Here is a 22053-nt window from a genome sequence, read left to right on the forward strand (position 1 = left end):
CACCCAGGAGGTCAGCAGAGGAGAGGAGGAGAAAAAGCAGAAGCAGAGAGAAAGGTTTTGAGGTGCTTCCGGAACCAGAGATGGTTCTCCTCAAGTTTGAGGGAGGCAGGGAGGCTGTTCCAGAGGGAGGCACCTGCCGAAGAATGTGATCTACCACCAACTCGTTGCTTGGAGAAGCGGCTGGGAGTCAGTGCAGGGATTTCAGTCCTGGAGAGATACGCTCCCTGGGCTTGAGGCCAGGGACACGTCTTGCAGTCCTGTTCTGGGTAAGTTGCATAGTGCGGAGAGTAGAAGCAGGCATATTTAGAAAGAGGCTGTTACAATAGTCCAGCCTAGAGAGGACCATAGCTCTGGAGACAGTGAGCTTCTGGGGGAAGGTGAGGAAATGAAGAATACCTCGGAGGAGGTGCAGCTGGTAGTGTGACTGCTTAGAGATGCCTGAGATGTGAGGAGAGAAGGAGAGTGTGGAGTCGAAGATGACCCTGAGGTTTTTTGCCTTGCAGGTGGGAGTCGGAAGAGGGCCAAGAGAGGCTGGCCAGTGAGCTACAGAGAAGGGGGGAGCGGGTGAGCCGATGAGGAGTATCTCAGTCTTACTGGGATTAAGGCAGAGGTCATTGGCGGCACACCACTCCTGGATAGCGGACAGACAGTCAGAGATGATGGAAGGAGAGGAGGAGGCCGAGGGTAGCCTGAAAATGAGCTGGGTGTCGTCCGCATAGCACTGAAAGTTGGGGCACAGAGCGGTGATGCGGTGGGCAAGGAGTGCCAGGTATTGGTTGAACAGCCAGGGAGAGAGGTTAGACCCCTGGGGGACACCACAGGTAGAGAAAAAGATAGCAGAGAGGAAGGACCCAAGTTGGACCTGGGAGGGTCTGTCGGAGAGGAAGGAAGTCAGCCACGCCAGAGCCTGACCAGTGATACCCAGGTTATCACGGAGACGGTTGAGCAGAATGGCATGGTTGACAGTGTCAATGGCAGAAGAGAGATCAAGCAAGATGAGGACACAGAGGGTGTTAAGAGTCAAGGTTGGAGAGCAGGTCTTCACGGATGTTCAGGAGAGCAGTTTCTGTGCTTCAGGCAGCTCTGAAGCCAGACTGATGGTCATGAAGACAGCCAACAGATTCAGTGTGGAAAATAAGCTGGGAGATGACCAAATTCTCGTAGGAGCTTGCCCAGGGAGGGAGTGGCGGAGATTGGGCGATAGTTAGCCGGGCAGGAGGGGTCAGCAGTGGGTTTCTTAAGAAGAGGGTGCACAAGGAGTGCTTCAGGGGGATGGGAAGACTCCAGTGGCGAAGGAGTGATTGCAGAAACCAGCCAGGGCAGGAGCCAGGGAGTCAATGTGGTCCCTTGATAGTTTTGGAGGAACAGGGGTGAACCTGTTTCGACGAGACTATCATAGATCGGACTTCTCTAGAAACCTCGTCAGCAGAGAACAGGGGAAAGGCAGAGAAGAAGGAAGGAAGGGTGGCTGCAGAAGGGCCAGAGGATGAGCAGGGAGCAGGTGGGGGGATAGGAGGAGAGTGAAGACAGGATGTCCTGAGTTTTAGAGATGAAGTGAGAAGCCAGTGCTGTGCAGAGGGCCTGGGAAGGGACAGGAGAGGTAGAGACTGCAGCAGGATTGGCCAGTTCCTTGCAGATTTCAAAGAGTTCAGCTGAGTTGTTAGATGCCACAGATACGCAGGCTTGGATATGAGCTCTCTTCTTGGTTAAGAGAGAAAGCCAGTATTGCCTTTGGAGCAGGCGGCAGGCCAAGTTTGTCAGAGGATGTACATGAAGCACGCCATTTCCTCTCGGCCACCCTGCACTTGCGTTTTAGGGTGACAAGGTCTGAGTAATACCGTGAGTTGCACTTGGCTTTGGGCTTCAGGCGGATTCTCATGACAGGGGCAAGGATACCAAGAGTATCAGATATAGCAGAGTGGAGAGGGTTGTGTCAGAGTGAGAGTCAGCCAAAGGGGGAGGGGGGTGAGAAGGTGGCAGCAAAAGCCTCAGCTGACACGCGCTTCATGGGTCGGATGACCGAGAAGGTGGGTGGCAGTGATGGAAGTGGCTTGGCCTGAGGGGTAGGGAGGGTGAGGTGGGAGGAGAGGAGACAGTGATCACTCCAGGAGAGAGGGGTGGAGAGAGGAAGAGAGAGGGGAAGGTCTGAGGAGATCAGAACATCCAGAGTGTGCCCTGCAGAATGAGTTGGGCCAGAGGGGAGAATAGTGAGTGAGAGTCGCAGAGGTTGCGAAAGAGTACAGAGGAAGGACAGGGGGCATCCAGATGGATGTTGAAATCCCTGAGTAGGAGGAGTTGAGTGGTTGGGGCCAGAGGTGAGGTGGAGAGGTCCGCCCACTCAGAGAGGAAGGAAGAGATCTGACCAGGTGGGCGAGAGATAGTAGCCACAGTAAGGGAATGGCTAGGGGAGAGAGAGAGCCTGCAGACGAGGCATTCAAAAGAGGAGTAGGCCTGCGTAGGAGTGACAGAGGCAGGAATCCACTCGGGAAGATCAGGGCTACACCCCCACCAGAGCGGTTGGACCTCGGTGCAGAGAGGATCTTGTAGCAGTCAGGTAGGAGCGTGTCAAAGCTAGTGATCGGGCTGGCTGAGAACCATGTTTCAGTGAGACCGAGGACATTGAGGTCAAGTTCTTCAAGAAGGTGGCAGATATCACAGGAGTCAGCAGAGCGAGAGCTTAGAGTGGCAATATGGAGAAGGTTGCCATCCTTGAAGGACTTCCGGGGCGGGGTACAAATCCGAGGTATGCCCTTCGGAGGTGTAGAAGGGGGCAGAGAGGGAGGGAGAAGGCAAGGTAGCCGGGGAGGCGAGGTATAGAACCGGTGGGGTTGAACCTGTGGAAGGGAGTTAATGCTGAAACCATTCTGACATTTCTTTTTGGAGATACTATTTTTCTTTCGTATTCACTTAAGACATTTGTCATTTTGAGAAGGAGGGCAAGTTTTTTTTTTTAGTGTAGGCCGTTTTATTTTGACTAGACTGATGTGGACTATTTTGTTTGTTTAAATGGTCCAGATAACTCCCATTCTAGAGATAAGGCAAGATAGGCAGTTTCCGAACCCCTTCGTGTTAAATAAAGATTTTTGAAACTTGCATCCATCGTGTGCGTCAGTGTCTGCTTTTGATACCATGCCTTCCTCACAGTGTACTCTGACTCCACCTATGTGACGTCACCTGTACACGCAGGTTGGTCATGCTGGAAAAGTAGGGGCTTCCTCCGCACAGACAACACTCCAGTGCAACATGCAGCCCTATTGGATAAGCTCATTGAGGCAGTGAGGCTTCCAGTGACTATCGCAGTCGTAAAAAATGTGCAGTGCATGATAAAAGAACAAACATGATTTCTCGCAGAAACTAAGCCGCAGATTTAGAAGCAAAAAAGGCAGCATATTTCACAAATATTTCTGATTTCGAAATAAGAAGTGTTAAACGGATGACAGGATGGTGTATATTGGTAAAGGTGGGTTTTAACATGCTGTCTATTGTTCAGTTAATTGAGATACAAGGTTGGGACTCACAGGAGGAGCAAGATTTATGGAGAAAACAGGGGTGTTCTTTATCCCCACTGAGGCAATCTGGTGGCAGGATAGCACTGGAAACCAATTATGCCTCTAGCATTGTTGAGGGTGGCGCTGGAGCAGCTTCACTGCCCCGTGCATATGAATGGAGAGTCTTGCTGCTACAATTGCAATCTATTAGAACATGTAGCAGTTTATTGTGAATTGCATCGTGTGCCAGAAATCTACTGCATGACAGCCTTTGTGAACAGTGAGAGGAGCAATCCCTAGACCCAATGGACAATTTCAGCATCTACATATAGATTATGTAGATATGCTGCAGATATGCAACAGCTATAGGTATACGCTGACCGTGGCATGTCCCTTTTCTAGATGGATTGAGACAGGTCCATGTACCACCCCGATGCCACATATGCTGCCAAGTTCCTCATGCGTGAGGGGTTTCCAAGATGGGGTGGGTGTGAAGTCCTGCTATCCGACAAAGGGCCGCATATGTAAATGAACTATTTGAGCAAGTCACTCTTTTATTAGGGATAAAACACAAATTCTCTTCTGCCTATCAACCACAGGTGAATGGGGTTTGTGAACGTTTAAATGGATTAAAGAGAGGATAATCAAGATTTTAATTACTTTGAAGAAGGGGTGGTTACATTGCCTAGGCCTTGCACTATACGCGCTGCAAAACCAGCCTGATTCAGATAACCACTTAACTCCTCATGAGTTGGTGACTGGACACCGAATGACAACACCTCATGCTCATCCAACTAGGTCAGAAACTGATGCCCACAGTGTAGCAAAGACATTAGGTGATGCGATGAACAAGTTACTTACCAACTGGTAACGTTCTTTCGACTGGATGTTTCTCCAACGTATTCCTCATCTTTGACATGTAATATCCACAGCTGTGCACTACAGGAGCTTTTTCAGCAGAGGGCGTCCTGCGTCGATGACGTCGAGGGCAACGTCACCGCATGTTATAAATAGGACGCACGGCGACCGTAGCCTCAGTTTAAGTTTTTTCCCCCAGAACGTGTGGCACCAGTCTCATGCCTGCTTGACTGCACATAGACTTGCGGAAACATAAGCTGCATTCGCATACAAAATTCTCCAGAGGGGCAGTGTGGGAGGGCGATGTGGAATACGTTGGAGGAACATCCAGTCGAAAGAACGTTACCAGTTGGTAAGTAACTTGTTCTTCAAATGGATTGTGTCCTCCAACGTATTCCACATCTTTGACAGACTCCCAAAGCAGTACCAGAAAATGGAAGAGGGAAAAGAATTTAGAGTACCAAATCAGATGGCGGAATAAAGAACCGCCTTACCAAAGGCCATATCCCGACCATGCATCGTATGCAGGGAGTAATGTTTAAAAAAGGTGTGGAGCGAAGCCCATGTAGTGGCATCACAAATATTCCTAATAGGAAAACCCCACTGGAGGGCGGTGGAAGTAGCCACAGCCCTAGTGGAATGAGCTTGCAACCCTTCAGGAGGGTCCTTACCCGCCAATCGGTAACACTTCGTAATGGTGAGGATAATCCACCTGGACAATGTCTGTTTGGTAACAGCCTGGCCCAATCGGTGTCCAGCATATCCTACAAAGAGTTGATTGTCCACTCTGACCCTGGACATCCTAGAAATGTAAAAGCTAGAGCTCTCCTAGGATCCAACCGATGGAGTCGCTCCTCTTCCTTACCAGGATGAGGAGGAGGATAGAAAGAAAGGAGAGCCAGCTTCTGACTCAAATTAAATTCAGAGTCTATCTTAGGTAGAAAGGTAGGACGTACCCACAGTACAACCCTGTCCTTGTGGAACACAGTAAAGGGTGGCTTAGAGGAAAGTGCCTGCAATTCACTCACTCTGCGAGCGGAAGTAACCACAATCAAGAACACAGTCTTGAAGGACAATAATCTCAAAGTACAAGAGTGCAAAGGTTCAAACTGAGCACCCATGATGAATTTCAAAACCAAATTCAAATCCCAATCCGGCCCCTGGAAAGGGGATGGCGGTAACACATTAGTCAGTCCTTTAAGAAATTGGGAAATCAAAGGATTCTTAAAGTAAGAACAGCCTTCAGATGAGTGCTTAAAGATAGACAGCACCACCAGGTAACCCTTAATGGTACCCACTTGAAGGCCCCTATGGGCTAACGAAAGTAAGAAAGACAAAACCATAGGGATGGAGCACTGAAAAGGATCAACATTTTGTCCTCTGCACCAGTCACAGAACTTACACCAACAGCAACGGTACAGGGATCTTGTTGCTGGCCGCCTGGCCGAAAGCAACACCTCCATCATGTCATCTGGGAGGTCCCACTCCTTCTACCTCAACCTTTCAGATACCAAGCGTGAAGGTTGAGTGTCCTGACCTCTGGATGGCGAACCTGACCCCCCTCTCACAAGGTCAGATCCTCTTGGTAGGGAAGACGGCGTGGAGGGCAGATGGACATTTCCAGAAGGTCCGGGTACCACGCTCTCCTGGCCCAATCCGGAGCAATGAGGATCATGTGGGAACCGATTCTCCAAAACCTCCGCAACACTTGAGGAATGACAGGGACTTGAGGAAACACATACAGCAGTGGGAATGACCAATCCACTACGAACGCGTCTCTTAAGGCTCCTCTCAGAGGAAATTCCCTTGAGCAGAATCTTTCGTACTTCCAGTTGGCACTGGTGGTGAAGAGTTCCACTTGCGGGATTCCCCAAAGGGCGAAAATCTCCCGATGGACTTCCTGAGCCAACTCCCACTCGTGAGAGACCATGCTCTGACTGCTGAGAGCATCTGCCACCACATTTTCTTCTCCGGCCAGATTAACTGCCGAGATCGAAATTCCCTGCTGGATGGCCCAGAACCAGAGCTGCATTGCCTCTCTGCACAACGGGTGTGACCCTACCCCCCCCTCTTTGTTGAGGTAATGCATGGCCACTGTGTTGTCCGTCATTATCAGGGCACTCTTCCCCGGCAAAAACGGCAGAAAAGCCTTCAGGGCTAGCCTGATGGCCCTCAGCTCTAAAAGGTTGATGTGGAGTTTGGACTCCGACGGAGACCAACGACCGCTAACAGTCAAGTCGTCAGCATGAGCGCCCCATCCTGTGAGTGAAGCATCCTTCACTACAGTCACCTCTCGCCATGGTTGCCAAAACAGCTCCCCCTTCATCAAGTTCCCTTTGTTGGCCCACCACAGAAGATCCTGGGAGACCGAGAGTGGAATCTGAACGGGATCCGACATCTTGCCTGGGAAATGCGACCACTGCATCTTGAGGACCCATTGCAGGGATCTCATCCTCAGCCTGGTCTCTGGCACCAGAAAAATGCGGGATGACATGAGGCCGAGCAACCTTAAGAATTCGAAACCCAGAAGACTCTGGACATGTCAAAACTTGTCCAACATCTGCACAATGTGATGAGCCCTCACCTTGGGAGCCTAGCACTTCCCCAACGACGTGTCTAACACAGAAGCCCAGCGTGTGGAGGGAGAAGCCCAGCGTGTGGAGGGAGAAGCCCAGCATGTGGAGGGAGAAGCCCAGCGTGTGGAGGGAGCAGAAGGTGAGACCGAAGTGATCCAATGCTTGCTCGGGAGAGCGTGCCCGGATCAGCCAGCCGTCCAGGTAGGGGTAGACGTAAAGCCCCCTCACCTGAGGTACGCTGCCGCCACCACCACCATTAGCTTGGTAAAGACCCTCGGGGCGGAGGTCAATCTGAACAGCAGGACCCGAAACTGAAAGTGGGAGTCTCCAGCCTCAAACCTCAGGTACTTTCTGTGCTTGGGATGAATCGGCACATGATAAGTAAGCATTCTGTAGGTCCATAGACACCAACTAATCCTGAGGTTGAAGGGCCTGGAGGACTTCAGAAAGAGTAACCATCTTGAACTTGTCCTTCCTGAAAAGTTTTTTCAACCAACGCAAGTCCAGGATGGGTCTCAATCCCCCGTCTTTCTTTGGGGTAAAAAAATAATGGGAATACCATCCCTTGTTCCTCTCCGCTACAGGCACCAGTTCTATAGCGCCTTTCTCCAGCAGGGTTAGGATTTCCTGCGCAAGGAGCAGATCTGGAAGCTTCAAAGGGTTTCCCCGGTGGATTGTCGTGAGGCCGCTTTAGGAAGGGAAGGCAGTAGCCATGGGCTCTCGTACCCAGAACCCATGTATCCGAAGTAATGGCTTGCCACTCTTCGAGATGCTGAAATAGCCTGCCTCCCACCGGCGAACCATGGGACATGGCCTCATGACTGTTTTGGAGCAGCTGCGGCAGTGCTTGAAGGCAAAGAGGCAGCTGCCTGAGCGCTTTGGCACATCTATTTTCCCGACCAACACAGGTAATTTTTCGCTGGCCGCTCTGACTGGCGGTCCCTCTCGTTCTACCAAAGGAGGAGTAGTAACGAAAAAGAACCTCCCCTCCACTGCTGTCGCCTAGGACGAAAAGCCGGAGGTTGATGCACGGCTGCACTTAAAGATTTTGCCGCAGCTTTCGAGGTCTGCAACCTCTCAAGGCTCTCGTCAGCCTTGTTGCCAAACAAATGTGTGCCATCAAAGTGCATGTTCAGAAGACAGGTTTGCACATCCGGAGCAAAACCCGACTTCCGCAACCACGCAAATCAGCATATAACGCTGCTTGCAGGACCGGCTAACACTGTCGGCCGTATCCAAACCCGACTGAAGGGATTTGCACATAGTATCCTTGCTGTCTTGCACGAGAGCAAGGAACCCATCCCTTTCTTCCCCCTCGGGAATATGCTCAGCCGCTAAAGGAACACACAGTTCCACAGAGTCTGTGAGAACCTTGCCAAGGCACAAGTGGAGTTGGCCTATTTCAATGCCATGCTCCCCGCAGAAAATACCTTGCAAGCCCAACCTTCGAAGCGTTTGTCGTCCCTATCAGAAGGGATGGCAGGGTACGCCGCCTGCCTCGAGGAGGCTGCAACAGCCTGAACCACCAAACTCTGGGGTCGCTAACGGAAGGGCGGTACTTCTTTGTCAAAGATTTATTAACAGCCGGAAGAGATTCCGGTGACTGGCAAGCAGATGCCACCCTTTTCTGTAAGGTAAGATGAAACGGTAACACCGGGTCAGAGGACGGACCTTGATCTAAAATGTCTGTTAGATCATCCTGCATGAAGTCTTCAGGAGGACAGGACCAGTCCAGATACTCCGAGAACCTAGCCATGAGCCGCCTGTATGAAGACTCAGCATGAGCCCCAGGCTCAGGCCTACCAAATTCCACTTCCAGAGAAGTGTCCAAGCCACTGGCTTCATGAAGGGTTTGCCTCAAGTCCTCCAATTGACTGTCTCCAGAAAAGATTGGAGCCACATCATGTTCAACAGGGTCCTCAAATTCAGACCTTTCTTCCTCTTCATATATGTCGTCCAGAGGGAGTTGAAACCCTGGCCTCGGGACAGAAGAGGACCTGGAGTACAATACTGGCCTCACAGACTTTGCTGTAGCCTTCCTTCGAGGATCCACCAAATCAGGGTACTACAATGGTAAATTGCAGGCAAAAAAAAACCAAAGGCGTCGACGGCGCCGAAAGCATCACCAATCTCGGCGTTGTGAGCGCTGAAGGCTTCGGCGTCGACACTGGTGCTGAGTCGACGCCGGCTTCGAGCCCTTAGCAGGTTGTAGCGGTGTCGCTGGAGATGAGGACCGAGACCTGGAAGCATGTCTCTTGCGACTATCCAAAGCCTTGTCCGAACGGGACCTCGAAGGCTCCCGGTGCGAGTCGTGGACCGGAACCCGAAGGCGTGCGAGCCACGGTACGAGACCGTTCCTTGCCGGCTTCGTTAGAAGGCGCGACCGGAACCGTGTCCTGCGATTGAAATATCGCTAACATCTGCTCCTTAAAGGCAGCCCATTCCTCCGGAGTCGAGGACTTCACATCGGGCATGGCACTTTCCACGATGCTCCCTCCTCTGAGGAGGACGGGGAAGGTGACCGGTGACGGTGCTTCCGAGAACGCTGCGACGAGGAAGAAGAATGGCAGGAACCACTCTGGGACCGAGAACCCCAGGCCGCCTCCTGACACAGAGTCGCCCCTCGAATCGTCGGTGGACACCCCCTTTGTTTTCGATTTAGAAGTATGGGACTTAATGGGTTTAGAACCCCTACCTACCTGGAGCTTCCCCTTACGCTCCCACAAGGCCTTGCCAGTCAGCGACTGCCATTTTGAACAGTCGTCGGTGTCGTGACTCTCGCCCAAGCACCACAAACAAATGCGATGCGGGTCGGTGATCGACATTTTCGACTTGCAGTCCCGGCAAGTCTTGAAGCCAGACCGCGGTGTCGGAGGGGTCAAAGAAAAAGACATCTCTACGATGAAACACACAAGGCGCGCCAAGTTCTCGAAGCAAAAACGTTTACGGAAAAAACAGAACTGAGGCTACGGCGCCGAGTGTCCTATTTATGACATCCGGTGAGTCGCCCTCGACGGGGGCCATCGAGGGACATCGACCCAACGTCATTGACGCAGGACGCCCTCTGCTGAAAATTTTTCCGAAGAGCACAGCTAGGGACATTACATGTCAAAGATGTGGAATACGTTGGAGGACACAATCCATTCGAAGCATGATTATTTGGCAACTATGACCGCTAATGTTTCTTTTATTTCTCAACAGATCAAGAACCAGATGCAGGGGTCAAAGAGGACTGAAGAAGAAAGCCAGCCAATTGATCCAGATAGCCTATTAAATCAACCTAGTTTATATTCAGGAGACCAGGAGCTGATACACAAATTTGCCAGCACTTGGAATAAACCCTGTTTTGATGGAAGCCATTAACCCCAACAGATGTCAAGTTACAAGGAAGAAGAGTCTGGCTGCACCTGCACAACATCAAACCATACAAGGGAGAAACCTCAACCCCTCCTGCATCTACTGACAAAGCAAGAGAAGAAGTTCTGCACATGCAGACAAGATCAGCAACTAAGAGCAAAGAAAAAGATTTTATGGAATAACAGAATACCTTTGAAACAAAAATCGACATTTCTTAAATCTAATAAGTAATGAATGGACTTGCAGATATCCAGGAACTTTTTTTTAGATAGGACCAAGGAGCAATGTGTTGATGTTCCGGAGCCAAAAGAAGAGGAGCACGCTGCATCTTCTATGCTACCCATCGTTATAGAATTTCATACATTCTTGTATGCTGTTTTCACCTATATATTGCGGTATTAACCAGATCTGATAAGATGACACGTGGACATTGTAAAATGTATTGGCAATCCTAAAAACAATCATATTATTTTCAGAATCATTGGGGCAATCATTTTACATTTTTTCTACATAAAAGTGTGATTTATAACGAATAACAAAATTACATATTGAATTAAAACAAGATGGGAAGGTTTCAAAATATAAGAGATGCATTGCCATCAAGAAAATAGATTCGTTTTTCTGGAATAGTAATTGTAATTTCATTCTGCATTTTGATTTAACTATTCTTTCTTATTATCATGGCATTTACACACATAATGATTAAAAACGAGATACAGTAGCTGATAATGAAACATTCTTTGTGACCCCCTAATAAAAGCACGAGCAGCATAGCACAAACAGCATCTTTCCTGATTTTACTGAACAAGTACTTTGACTTAAAAGAGATGCAGGGGAGGATCACGAAAATATAAATACATATCTTGACAATTTGGCTACCAGCACATGAAGGAGGTGGGAGAGAGAACGTCAGATAAAAGCTGCTACGTATGTTCTCTCATCCCCTATGCCATGAACGCAGCCAGAACATTTATCACAAAAGAAATGCCTGCATATGATGCAAAGAACCTTAGTCAACCAGCAGCATGCACAACCAGAGGGCAATTCAAAGAAAAAATTGGCAACCCTACGATAGCGATCAGGGAGAACATTTCCATATGAAGATACTTATGTGAAAACACAAAGCATGGAAAAAGGGATGGGTTGGACAAGCAAAAAACTTATATATCCATCAATGATTGGAGAATGAATAAAGGTTGTTGAAATGAAGAGGATAGAATCCTCAGACATAGTGGAAAGATCAGGAGTACCAGGATGCTGGGAGAGACCTCAGCTATTGGTGTCTAGACGAGTTGCCACCAGTACAGGATGGGAAGAAGGAATGCTATCTTGCCCTGCACACTTATTGAAGAAGGAAACAGTAAGCGCAGTACAAGTAGAAAATGACATGTGTTTAGGGTCATTGGCCAAGTGCTCTAAGCTACTAACATGGGTTGAAAATGAAGCAGGATCAGTATCTATAATACCCATAAAAATGCGGCAACATACTTCAAGAATGAAGGCCAGGTTCTAGTTGGAGAAAATAAAGGATGTGAGCAGGTGCTCGAAGTACCAGGAATGAATGGAGGAACTGCTGTGCTGATGGATCGATATTGGGCTTGTGGATCAAGAGCTTACACGCAGCTGCCTAAAAATTGGGTAGGAGTATGCTCCATTGTGGTCATACATGCTCCTGCCTTAATGATTCCTCAAAGTGACCTCCTTATTGACACATTTCCAAAAATGAATAAACACCAGAGAAAGAAGAGGTTGCTCCACCTCTGCCGGCTGAAGAGGGAAACTATTTCTCATCAAAGTCAATAGAAGCCTATAACAATATACCAAATGAGCAAACATTATTCAGTAAGACAGCAACGATAATGACATCTATATTTATGCCAATACTTCAGACTGCAGTGAATGCCAAGTGGCTGCAGATTACCAGATGGGAGCTGGTAGAAACAATTAACACAGCAATAAACAGGTTTAAAACAATCAGAAAAGAACTGGGGGCCATTAGGCTTATGACACTCCAGAACAAGTATGTCCTGGACTTAATTACAGCAATGGAAGGAGGCATGTTCGGCAAGGTCGGGTCCTCTTGCTGTACCTCAATACCTTCCCATGATGGAGAAAATTGAACCTTGGAAAAAGCAATAACTATGCCGACAACCCTGCATATGAAGATGGAGGATGAAGTTGATGAGACAGCAGGAGATGGCTGTGGTTCGTCTCTGTTTTTGTGGATTCCAACCTGGCTGGCAAATGCCTTCAAACTACTTAAGAGCATTACTAGTGTTGGTATTGCTAGGATTCTGTCTCATACGGATCATTTTGGGACAATACCAGAAGACAGCCAAGAAAGCTATTGGAATGTAGATAATGAAAGATATAGATGCTGAAACTGGTGTACATATGCAACATGAGGGCAGTACCCGTGAGAATATGAAGAAAAGTCCCCTGGCATCCCCAGGAACAGAATTCTACTATCCTAAGGATCACAAAACATATGTAGAACGTTGCATATTCTGTCCACCATCTGGGAATAGCTGCCATATGGATCTGCAGTGTGGATGAACATATAAAGAATACAGGTCACCTCAAGGAGGTGACAAAGTTATGGATCCCAAAGAAACCACATTATGAAGAGAAGATTAAGAAGATTGAAGAGGAGAAGGTGGCCGAGAGCTCGACCAGAGGTGGGAATGTAGAGGAGCAGGTGGGTACGCCATCCCTAGCTTCCGCCCCATCACCTCTGTCATACTGGAACAGTAGGAGAAGAGCCCTATGTGGGACACCAGGTATCATCCCAACACCACGTTGAATGTATGAGAGACAATATGTACTCAAGCAACCGTATTGAATGTACCCTAGCACTGAAAGGGTAGAAGGATGTCTGCACACACCATTAGACATCATAGAGCTAGAAGTGAAATCTGACGAGGTGAGAGTGACGTCATAATAAGTGTATATACGCAGAAACGCAAGATAGACGAGACATACGAGACATACAACGGCCATGATGGAAAGATGGACGTTGGACTCATGTTGAAATCAATCAAGCTACCTCAGGGACAGACCAGGGCTGGAGAGTCAGCAGTTGCTGGAAAAACAGCTTTGTGTGAGGAATAAAGAGGAGTCTTTTGGCCTGGGATCAAGGATGCTACTTCAAGGAATAATTGCAAGGCACAAGGGGAGTCAAAAGGATAAGCCATGTACATAAAACATATTTCTCTTAGATTGAGTAAAGAGGAAAACATCTGCAAAAGCCAAATATTGGACAATTAAAGATGCGAAAAGACTATACAAGGTGAAGTGAGCAAGTCTCTAGAGGCCGAGAGGAGTAATAACACCCAGCACAAATGAATCAAATAGCAGAAAATAGAAGGTTGAAATTGGCATATTGGTGGTCTCCTCACAAGTGTATCAAAAGTCGAAAAAAAGGCCATTTATTATGCTACAGGCAAAGATAACTGTGTACTTACGCTCCCAGAATAGAGAACAGGCTGCAAGGTCAACTGCAAAGGAGAAGCCTTGGCTTAGTGCTGGACAGAGGAGAGATGATGGTCCAATTGGGAAAGTGATGTGCGTGTGCGTGTGTGTGTGTGTGTGTATGTATATGTTGCAGCTTGTTGTTCACCAGATTGCCCTACTTTATTTTAAGCTGATAATAAAGTAGTACTTTGCCATATTCTTTGAGTCTGGGATAGTAATTGGTAATTCCATCTAGCACACTACACGCTTCAAGGTGCTAGAGCACATGCTCCTCCAAAGAGGTATTAGATTATCTTTCTATTTTTCTGATCTTTAAGTCATAGTGCATCAGAATTCTTCTTTGGGTAAGCTCCATAAATACATTACCAATTATGGTATATGTTAAGGTAGAGACAGGAGAAGGAGAGAGGGGTGAGCTAACATCCTCCTCATCAGATCCTTCATACTCATCTCCAGAGGAGTATGGACAGCTATCTGAACCCTCATCATCCTCCCTCTCATCAGTATGGACTTAGGTGAGAGCATAACATGTTATTGTCCCACAAACCTTGTAGCAAGTAAGTCGAGCTTATTTCGTTTATCATTGAGGCCACATGTCTTACATGTACAATACATTCTTGCAATGAGACATGCAAGTAGTCCTCAGGCCTAAAGCAGGCCATAGTGTTGGTTTTGTGTTTAGTCTAGGTACACTCCCTTGGTTAAACCAAACTTATTGGATGGTTTTGTTAAAGTCACAGCCTCCCAAGAGACACTGTAACCCCAGCCTACACACATCCCCCCGCATGTCAACAGTGTCAGGACAGTTTTTCTGAAGTCCGACTAAGGGCTTAGTGCAACCATACAACTGAGAGAGTACAAAACTCCACTCTTAGTATAAGGCTGTACCGCCTGAGTATTTTGTAGCATAGACAGAGCAGCCAGGCTAATCCTAGGAGGGAGAGAGGGCTGTAGGAAAGTACACAGAACCTGTAGCATACAAATGGTTCAACAGAACCACACACACCCAGAAGTATTATAGAAAAACATCCAGAAGTATTATTAAAAAAAATAAAGGTTTATTATAGATACAAATAGGCCAAGGGAAATACTGGTGGGTGAGTACTTTGTCATAGATTCATAAACACAATTCAAAAACTCAGCACAATACTGAAGATACACAAACCAAAGCATAGACCTTGTTCAGAATCAAAAACAGTATTTCTAGGCAAGTCAGACCTAATCATACAAATTTAGACTAGAAAACACCTATTCAGGGGGAGTAAACCCACAAGTTACTTTTAGATTAATTTTATTATTAATTCAATGATAGTAGACCCTGTCAGTCATTATTATTATTATTATCATCTTTGCATTTTTAAAGCGCTCACACAGCCCACGGGCATCAAGGCGCTGTTACAGGAATTGTTTGTTTTTTAGTTGCAGAATTGTTTTTTTTTGTCTTAGTTGTGCATTTATAACACGCTTAAATACCCAGAGGTTTCTAAGATCGAACTTGTGTTGATTGGTGTCGTCTTGCTTCCAAGGCGAACACGTTTCAGCTGAGCTATCCTCCTGGGACAACAGTTAAGAAATCACTTAGTAAACTACCCCTGTTACCAGGATACTTTTCTGAATAGTGGAACACAAATTCATGAAAGTGTATAAACCTATAACTACATTCAGGATAACCCTCAGTTATACTAGGTGAGTAAGACCCAATGTTGTAATAAACTATTAAAGTTGCTTTTCAGATCAGTGAAACTCAGATGAAGGTAAGCAATACATCTCCAACTTATTTTAGGATGGCACAAGGCAGACCAAGGTTAGTAAAACCCACAATACACTTATTAAGAAATGCACACAACTATTCAAGGTAAGTAAAACCCAAGGCATACTTATTCTAGATAAACTATACAGCAGGTCAGGAGAAGCAATACCCAGTTGGTAAACGTATACACTTATATTCTGAAAGAAATAGTTAGGTGAAGCCAACAGCGTTACCTTTCGTGGGGGAACCAATCCACAGGTGAATAAAAATAACCTTATATAAACTTTTAAGAATGGCAAACACATTCAAAGGCTAGTAAGAACTTTTGTAACGGCTCATATTTCAGAGGGACAGTTACAAAACCAAACTCTTTCACAAGTAAGTCACTTTTAAACACATGTTATACTTTTCAACGCAGAATACTTTTCTTATCCAGTCCTTCCCTAGTTTATTGCAGGAGTTCTATCAGAGGCAGAAGAGGGACCCGTGTGGTCTAGGCGCCAGCTGTAGGCAGGTTGAGATAGGGTGCAGTTTCAGGAAAAGTCAGAGTTCCTGAGGAAGTCTCTCCAAACAAGTAAGTAGTTCACTTTAAAGTTAGTTAGGGTCCAGAGAATTCAGAGAAGACACCATAGAGAGATTCCAGCAATGGGCCTGGGCACAGAATAGTTTGCAGCAGGACGTCTTCAGGATCTGCAGCCAAATACCCTGTCAAGGAATTCCTTGTCGTGAAGGCCGAAGGCAGGACACTGGAAGGGATTCTGCAGCAGGGATCAACGGGGAAGACTCCAGGCAAGAGTTTCTTTGCAGCTGGATGCAGTTATGTCCTTTTGGCTCCCTTTTCAGGAGCCAGGAGAAGACTGAATATCGCTGGTCGGATTCTCGTCGCTAATCTGGTACAGCACTCTGCTAAGGGGACTTCAAGGACTCATATCATGTATCTAGAGAGCCAGAAGGGGGCCACCAAAGTTTAGGATGGATTCGGACTTCGGAAGACCATGCACCTCCCAATGGCTGAAGGTCTCAGGGTATTGGGGTATTGCAGCCCAGCAAGGTTGCAGCCCATCGTGGGATGGCTCACAATGCAGGTCTTCCTGAGACTAGTGGATCTCATCAGACTCTGGGTAGGAGGAGTCATGTTCAGGATCCTCAGGTCGATTGAAAGGAAGGGTAACAGCAGGCTCCAGTTGCAAAGCAGGCTTTCCGGTTGCTGGAACTCGCTACAGCCATCTTCACTTCATCTTCCTCTTCAGTTTCAGCTCCAGTGGTCGGCTTGTCAGCAGCTTCCAGGTTGGGAGTTTTTTTTTTTATCAGGAACTACAGAATAGCTTCTGCATTCTTTCCATGCATTTTCCAGAAAGGGGCAGTCTGGCTGTCCAATCAGTCATCTCCCCCTCCCCCACTGGGAGTTGGTTCCTTTCAGGCAAGATGGAAGACAAAGCGCTGCAGAGTTTTGGACTCCTCCTCCGCTTCCTGCCTTCTCAGACATACTTGAGCTTAGGCGGGGAATCCAAAGGATTCCTGCGAAGACAAAACTTCCACTGTTCATTTTATTGGACATTTGTATGGCGCCTATAGACAAGTGTTTCCAGGCGCCACAAGGCAAGAAGAGGGGCAGGGGGAGTGGGAACATGGGAAAACAAAGGTAAACAAGAAGAGCAAAGGAAAACTGTTATATTGGCCTTGGTTCAATCCTACTGTGCAAATGCATGACAAGGTAATAAGTGTAGGGGGGAGAGGTAGAAGTGCAACAGAGGGGGAGCCCTATGGGTGGGGCGGGTAAGTGCTATTCACGCCAGGGCGGCAAGTGCCAGGGGAAAGAGAGCGGGCTGGGGGGAGTTCCGTGCACAGGAAGACTGGGTTGGAATAGTCCAGGAAAGGACGCCCGAGGACAAGTGCTGGCATAGGAAACTGCAGGGACTGGTGGGGGGTGGTCTGGTCCCTGTGTGACCTCTGTCGGGACCAGGCTCCAGTCTCAACAGCAGGTGAAGAGTTTAGCACAGGAGGAGGAGAGGGAAGGAAGAGGAGAAAAGGAAGGTCTTGAGAAGTTTCCAGAACTTAAGAAGATCCGGCTCAAGTCTGAGAGGGGGAGGGAGGCTGTTCCAGAGGCAGGTGCCAACCGAAGAGAGGGATCTACCTCACACTGTCTGCTTGGAGAAACATTTGACTTGCAGAGAGTTGGAGCCAGAGGATCGGATGATTCTGGTCAGGCAGTATTTTGGGAGGGAAAGCTGGATGTAGAGCAGTTCCAGGCACCAGAAAGCCCTGTGGATGATGCAAAGAGTCTTGAATTTGTTCCGTGCAGTCATCGGGAGCCAGTGGAGAGATTTTGGGCTGGAGAGATGCAGTCCCTGGGCTTGAGGCCAAGGATAAGTCTCGCAGTCCTATTCTGGATTAGTTGGAGGGGGCGAAGAGAGGACAGAGCAAGGTTTAGGCAGAGGATGTTGCAGCAGTCAAGCATAGAAAGAACCAGGGCTCTGGAGACATTGAGCTTCTGTGGGAAGGTGAGGAAACGTAGAATGCCCCTGAGGAGATGAAATTGAAAATTGGACTTCTTGGCAAGGTCCGAGATGTGTGGCGAGAAGGAGAGAGGAGGCAAAGATGATCCCAAGGTTTTTTGCCTCATAAGTGGGTGAGGAGAGGGGCGCCAAGGATTCTGGTCAGAGCATGAGGGGGAAACTAGGAGCAGGCGTCCCAAGAAGAAGGATCTCTGCCTTGCTGGCATTAAGGCAGAGCTCACTGGCAGAGCACCATGCCTGAATACCAGTCACGTATAAAGTAGGAGGAGGAGGCAGGGGAAGGCAGCCAGAAAGGGAGCTGTGTGTCATCTGCCTAACACTGAAAGTGAGGTGAGTAGGTGGGTCAGAGCGGCCAGGTAGATGTTGAAGAACCATGGCAATAGAATAGAACCTTGAGGGACGCCACAGGTAGAGAGAGGTGGGGGAGTGAAAAGAACCCAATTAAACTTTGGAGGGTCTGTTAGAGAGGAAAGAGGTAAACCAAGCTAGTGCCCTGTCCGTGATGCCTAGGGATCACAGAGACCGCTGATGAGGATGGAGTGGTTGACAGTGTCGAAAGCAGAGGAGAGATTGAGAAGGATCAGAACAGAAGGAGAGTTAGAGTCCAGATTAGAAAGTAGGTCTTTTTGGGTATTCAGGAGCGCAGTTTCAGTGCCTCTGGCTGTCCTGTAGCTGGACTGATGGTCATGGAGGCAGCCAGCCGTTTCGGTGTGAAGGGTTAGTTGGGGGGTGACCAGCTTCTCCAGGAGTTTGTCCAAAAAAAGGGGTGATAGAGATAGGTTGATCGTTTGCCGGGCATGAGGGGTTAGCAGACAGATTCTTTTAAAAGAAGGTACACTAGGGAGTGCTTGAGGGGTTGAGGGAAAGAGCCTGTGGCTAAAGAGTGGTTGCAGAGGTCAGCCAAGGCAGGGGCGAGAACGTCCATGTTGTCCTTGATGGTTCTGGAGGAGAAGGGTAACACCTGTTTAGAGGAGACTTTCATAAAGCGGCTACTCATCTGGTGCAATGGCGGAGAGGGAGGAGAGTATAGGGAGGGTGGGGGAGAATGGCAGGGGAAGACCTCAGAAACAGCAAGCACACAAGAACTGGCAAAAAAGAAAGGGCCCACCATGCAGACAACACACTGATAGTGCCCTCACTGCAGTCGTCAAACCAGGGGTCCTCTCACCGCAGTGACATCACCCACTGCTTTACAACAGCTACTCCACAACAGGAACTTTGATCATTGTAGTGATATTGCAATGAAATTGAATGTTTTTGTAATGACAGCACAGTGTGGAAAGGGACCACAGCAATAGGAAGGATAATGGGACAAAGGAGCAACCCCTGTTTGTCTGCATGCTCACAGCAGCTCACGTACGTGTCCGTCCGGCTGTCAATGTTTCCCATTGAATCCCATAACTGTATACACACCTGTGGCAGCTGCCGGTCGGTGCCCTTCAACCTGGAGATGCACTTCTGGAAGAAGATGTGGATCTCGCTCTTCTCAACGCTGGTGGTCAGGTCGATGGTGGTCAGCATGCTGGCATTTTCATCGCACCGGTTCCGGGAGAAAGTGAAGGCCACAATAGGCAGCTGGTCCTTCTTCCGAAGCATGTCGATCAAAGAGAGCCAGACACTCTTGTCCTGTCGGGTAGGGAGAGAAATATTTGATGTTATCAGTGTGATAATGAGAGGCAAAACCAAGGGCAGCCAGAGCTAAAAGCAAGCTACGGTTGTCACGGTGTAGGGCTGGCTTTAAGGTTTTGTGCCAACTGCTGTGGACACCCTCAAAGGAGCTCAATGTTTGAGCGGGGAGGTTGGGACCAACAGCACCCCTTATAGCTGGATTGCAGTGTAAAAGGCGATTGGACTGACTTCACTTTAAGATTAGACCATCCTAGTTATGCCATTCAATGTAATCCCATGCAGATATAATTTAGGACAGTAGGAATGCCTGTTAGAAAGTGGTCTGTTTTGTTTCACTGGAAAAAGAAATGTCTGTTGCAAGAGAGATTATGGCTGGAGGAGATGACCATATTAGCGTCTCTGGAAAAAGTGGCACGAATGCACAGAGGTAAAGAAGATCCATCAAAAAACAAATCTAAAATGCAAATGTGGATTTTTGCTAACTAGGAAAACCTACAATGGAATCAATGGGCACTTCCCTTGAAGATGATATACTGCTGCACTTTGGGTCTCAGTCTTATTTCTTACAGTGGAAGCTAGCATTTTTTTAAAATTTGTTTATTTGTTTTGGTTTGTAATAAACCTTTACAAAAAGAGATAAAAAGAATCAACAACAAATGTACAAGATTACAGAATATGAGAGACACAGAACCACACTATACCGCAAGGAAAGAAAGTTAAATACATTGAATACACAATTAATTCTGTTTCAGAATAAAAAGCTTACAAAGTAAAAAGCAAGTAATAAAACAATTGGTTATTTTTATATAAAATACAAATTCATAGTGAGTGGAAAGTCAGTAAGGCACACGAAAAAGCGCTACAGTAGCAACTCCCATAGTAGGAAATACTCCCAAGTAGGAAATCCCATAACTGGCTCAACACCTATGACAAAATCTTGCTTAAAGTAGCCTCTCTAACTCACAAATGCCTGAACAACGCTGCCCCACGCTATCTAGTAGACAGAATCTGCAAATACACCCCTAACAGACCTACCAGAACCTCCAACGCAAACCTGCTCATAGTTCCCAGGTTCAAACGCACCAAAATGGGTGGCAACCGCTTCCAGGTGAAAGCATCCCAACACTGGAACGCCCTACCACCCTCCCTCAGGACACCCCAAACCTGCACACACTTTAGACGTAACTATATACAGTGGCTAGAGAACAAGGACCACTAATACCTCTAACCCACCACACTGCTGCAGTCCATGTAACGTATGATTATTTGTAAATTTGTAAATATCTGCCTTTTGTAAACATGCAACTCTTTCCGCCGTTGCCATACTGTAATACTGCAATGTATAAGCAACTTGTAACCAAGCTTTGAATAACCATGCTGCTCATGCGCCCTCATACCCTCGGGTCTGGTGCGCAATACAAATGAATAAACTAAACTAAAGATATTTAGAGCAATTCCTACCAATGAACACAATGAAGTTTGACCCTAGCATAAAGGTGCTTTCATTAACTTAATATTGATCCTACAGGGGTTACACAAATGGGTCAAGAAAAATGGCAGCAAATGGAGAATGAAAGCGTAACAAAAAAACAACAGACTTTACACCCCACTAGCATAAGTCACAGACATTTCTCAAAAAAGAAGTGACCCGAATGTTCAGTATTGGTGAATTCTCATGTAGCATTCTGTGCCATATAAATTCTCTATTTACCTCGTAGGTTGAATGTACAAATTGGGCAAAATAGGATTTCCTGTAGGACAAAAGTCCAGGACACACCAGCAAAATGTGTTGTAATGTTTCTACCACTCCTTCCTTTTTACAGAAGCGACACCATTTCCAGTCCCCAGAGATGCAATTTCTAAAACAATTAATTTGATTGGTTTGAATAGCGTTGAATCTAAAACGCATAAAGTCATTCTGCTTTTGTTTACTAGGATATTTCTTAAGATAGCCTTCCATAGCCGGGGCCCATTTCCAAACGGAACATGCATATTTATATAGTTTGGTTTCGGAAATTTTGCTTTTGGTTGCTTTCCAGTCAAAACCCACAAGACTCGTTTTAACTTTCATGGGTTTGTTGCGGAGTGAGACTACAGACATACCAATCCTAACTAAGCATTGCATCGTCTCATCATGTAATGTATTAAAAAAAAGGGTTGGCCGGATCCCTAGCGGCACAAGCATACAGAGTGTCATCACCCGACCTGTGGCATTTACGCCACAAGTGCATTCGTTTCCAAGTAACAAAGGTAGCGAGGGAAGTTAATCCAAATTCGTATATGATCAACGCCAATGGCAAATATTTAGGTAGGAAAAAGAGTACAGACCTCCAGATGAGGCCTTCTACATAAGTCAGATATGCATATAGGTCATCTGAAAACAAATCCAGACCATAGGTAAGACG

The 22053-nt window shown here is 47.2% G+C and overlaps 1 protein-coding gene across 1 annotated transcript in view; it reads right to left on the reverse strand.

Annotated features, from left to right (window-relative positions):
- SKIC2 (SKI2 subunit of superkiller complex) overlaps positions 1 to 22053 on the reverse strand; it is a 403793-nt gene that overhangs the window by 229190 nt on the left and 152550 nt on the right. The window contains exon 16 of the mRNA XM_069635003.1: positions 19433 to 19645. Within this exon, the coding sequence (XP_069491104.1) occupies positions 19433 to 19645 (213 nt within the window). The remainder of the gene's footprint in view (positions 1 to 19432; positions 19646 to 22053) is intronic.

Source organism: Ambystoma mexicanum, chromosome 13, assembly GCF_040938575.1.
Source record: "Ambystoma mexicanum isolate Mex_15411 chromosome 13, UKY_AmexF1_1, whole genome shotgun sequence".
In the NCBI taxonomy this organism is placed as follows: domain Eukaryota; kingdom Metazoa; phylum Chordata; class Amphibia; order Caudata; family Ambystomatidae; genus Ambystoma; species Ambystoma mexicanum.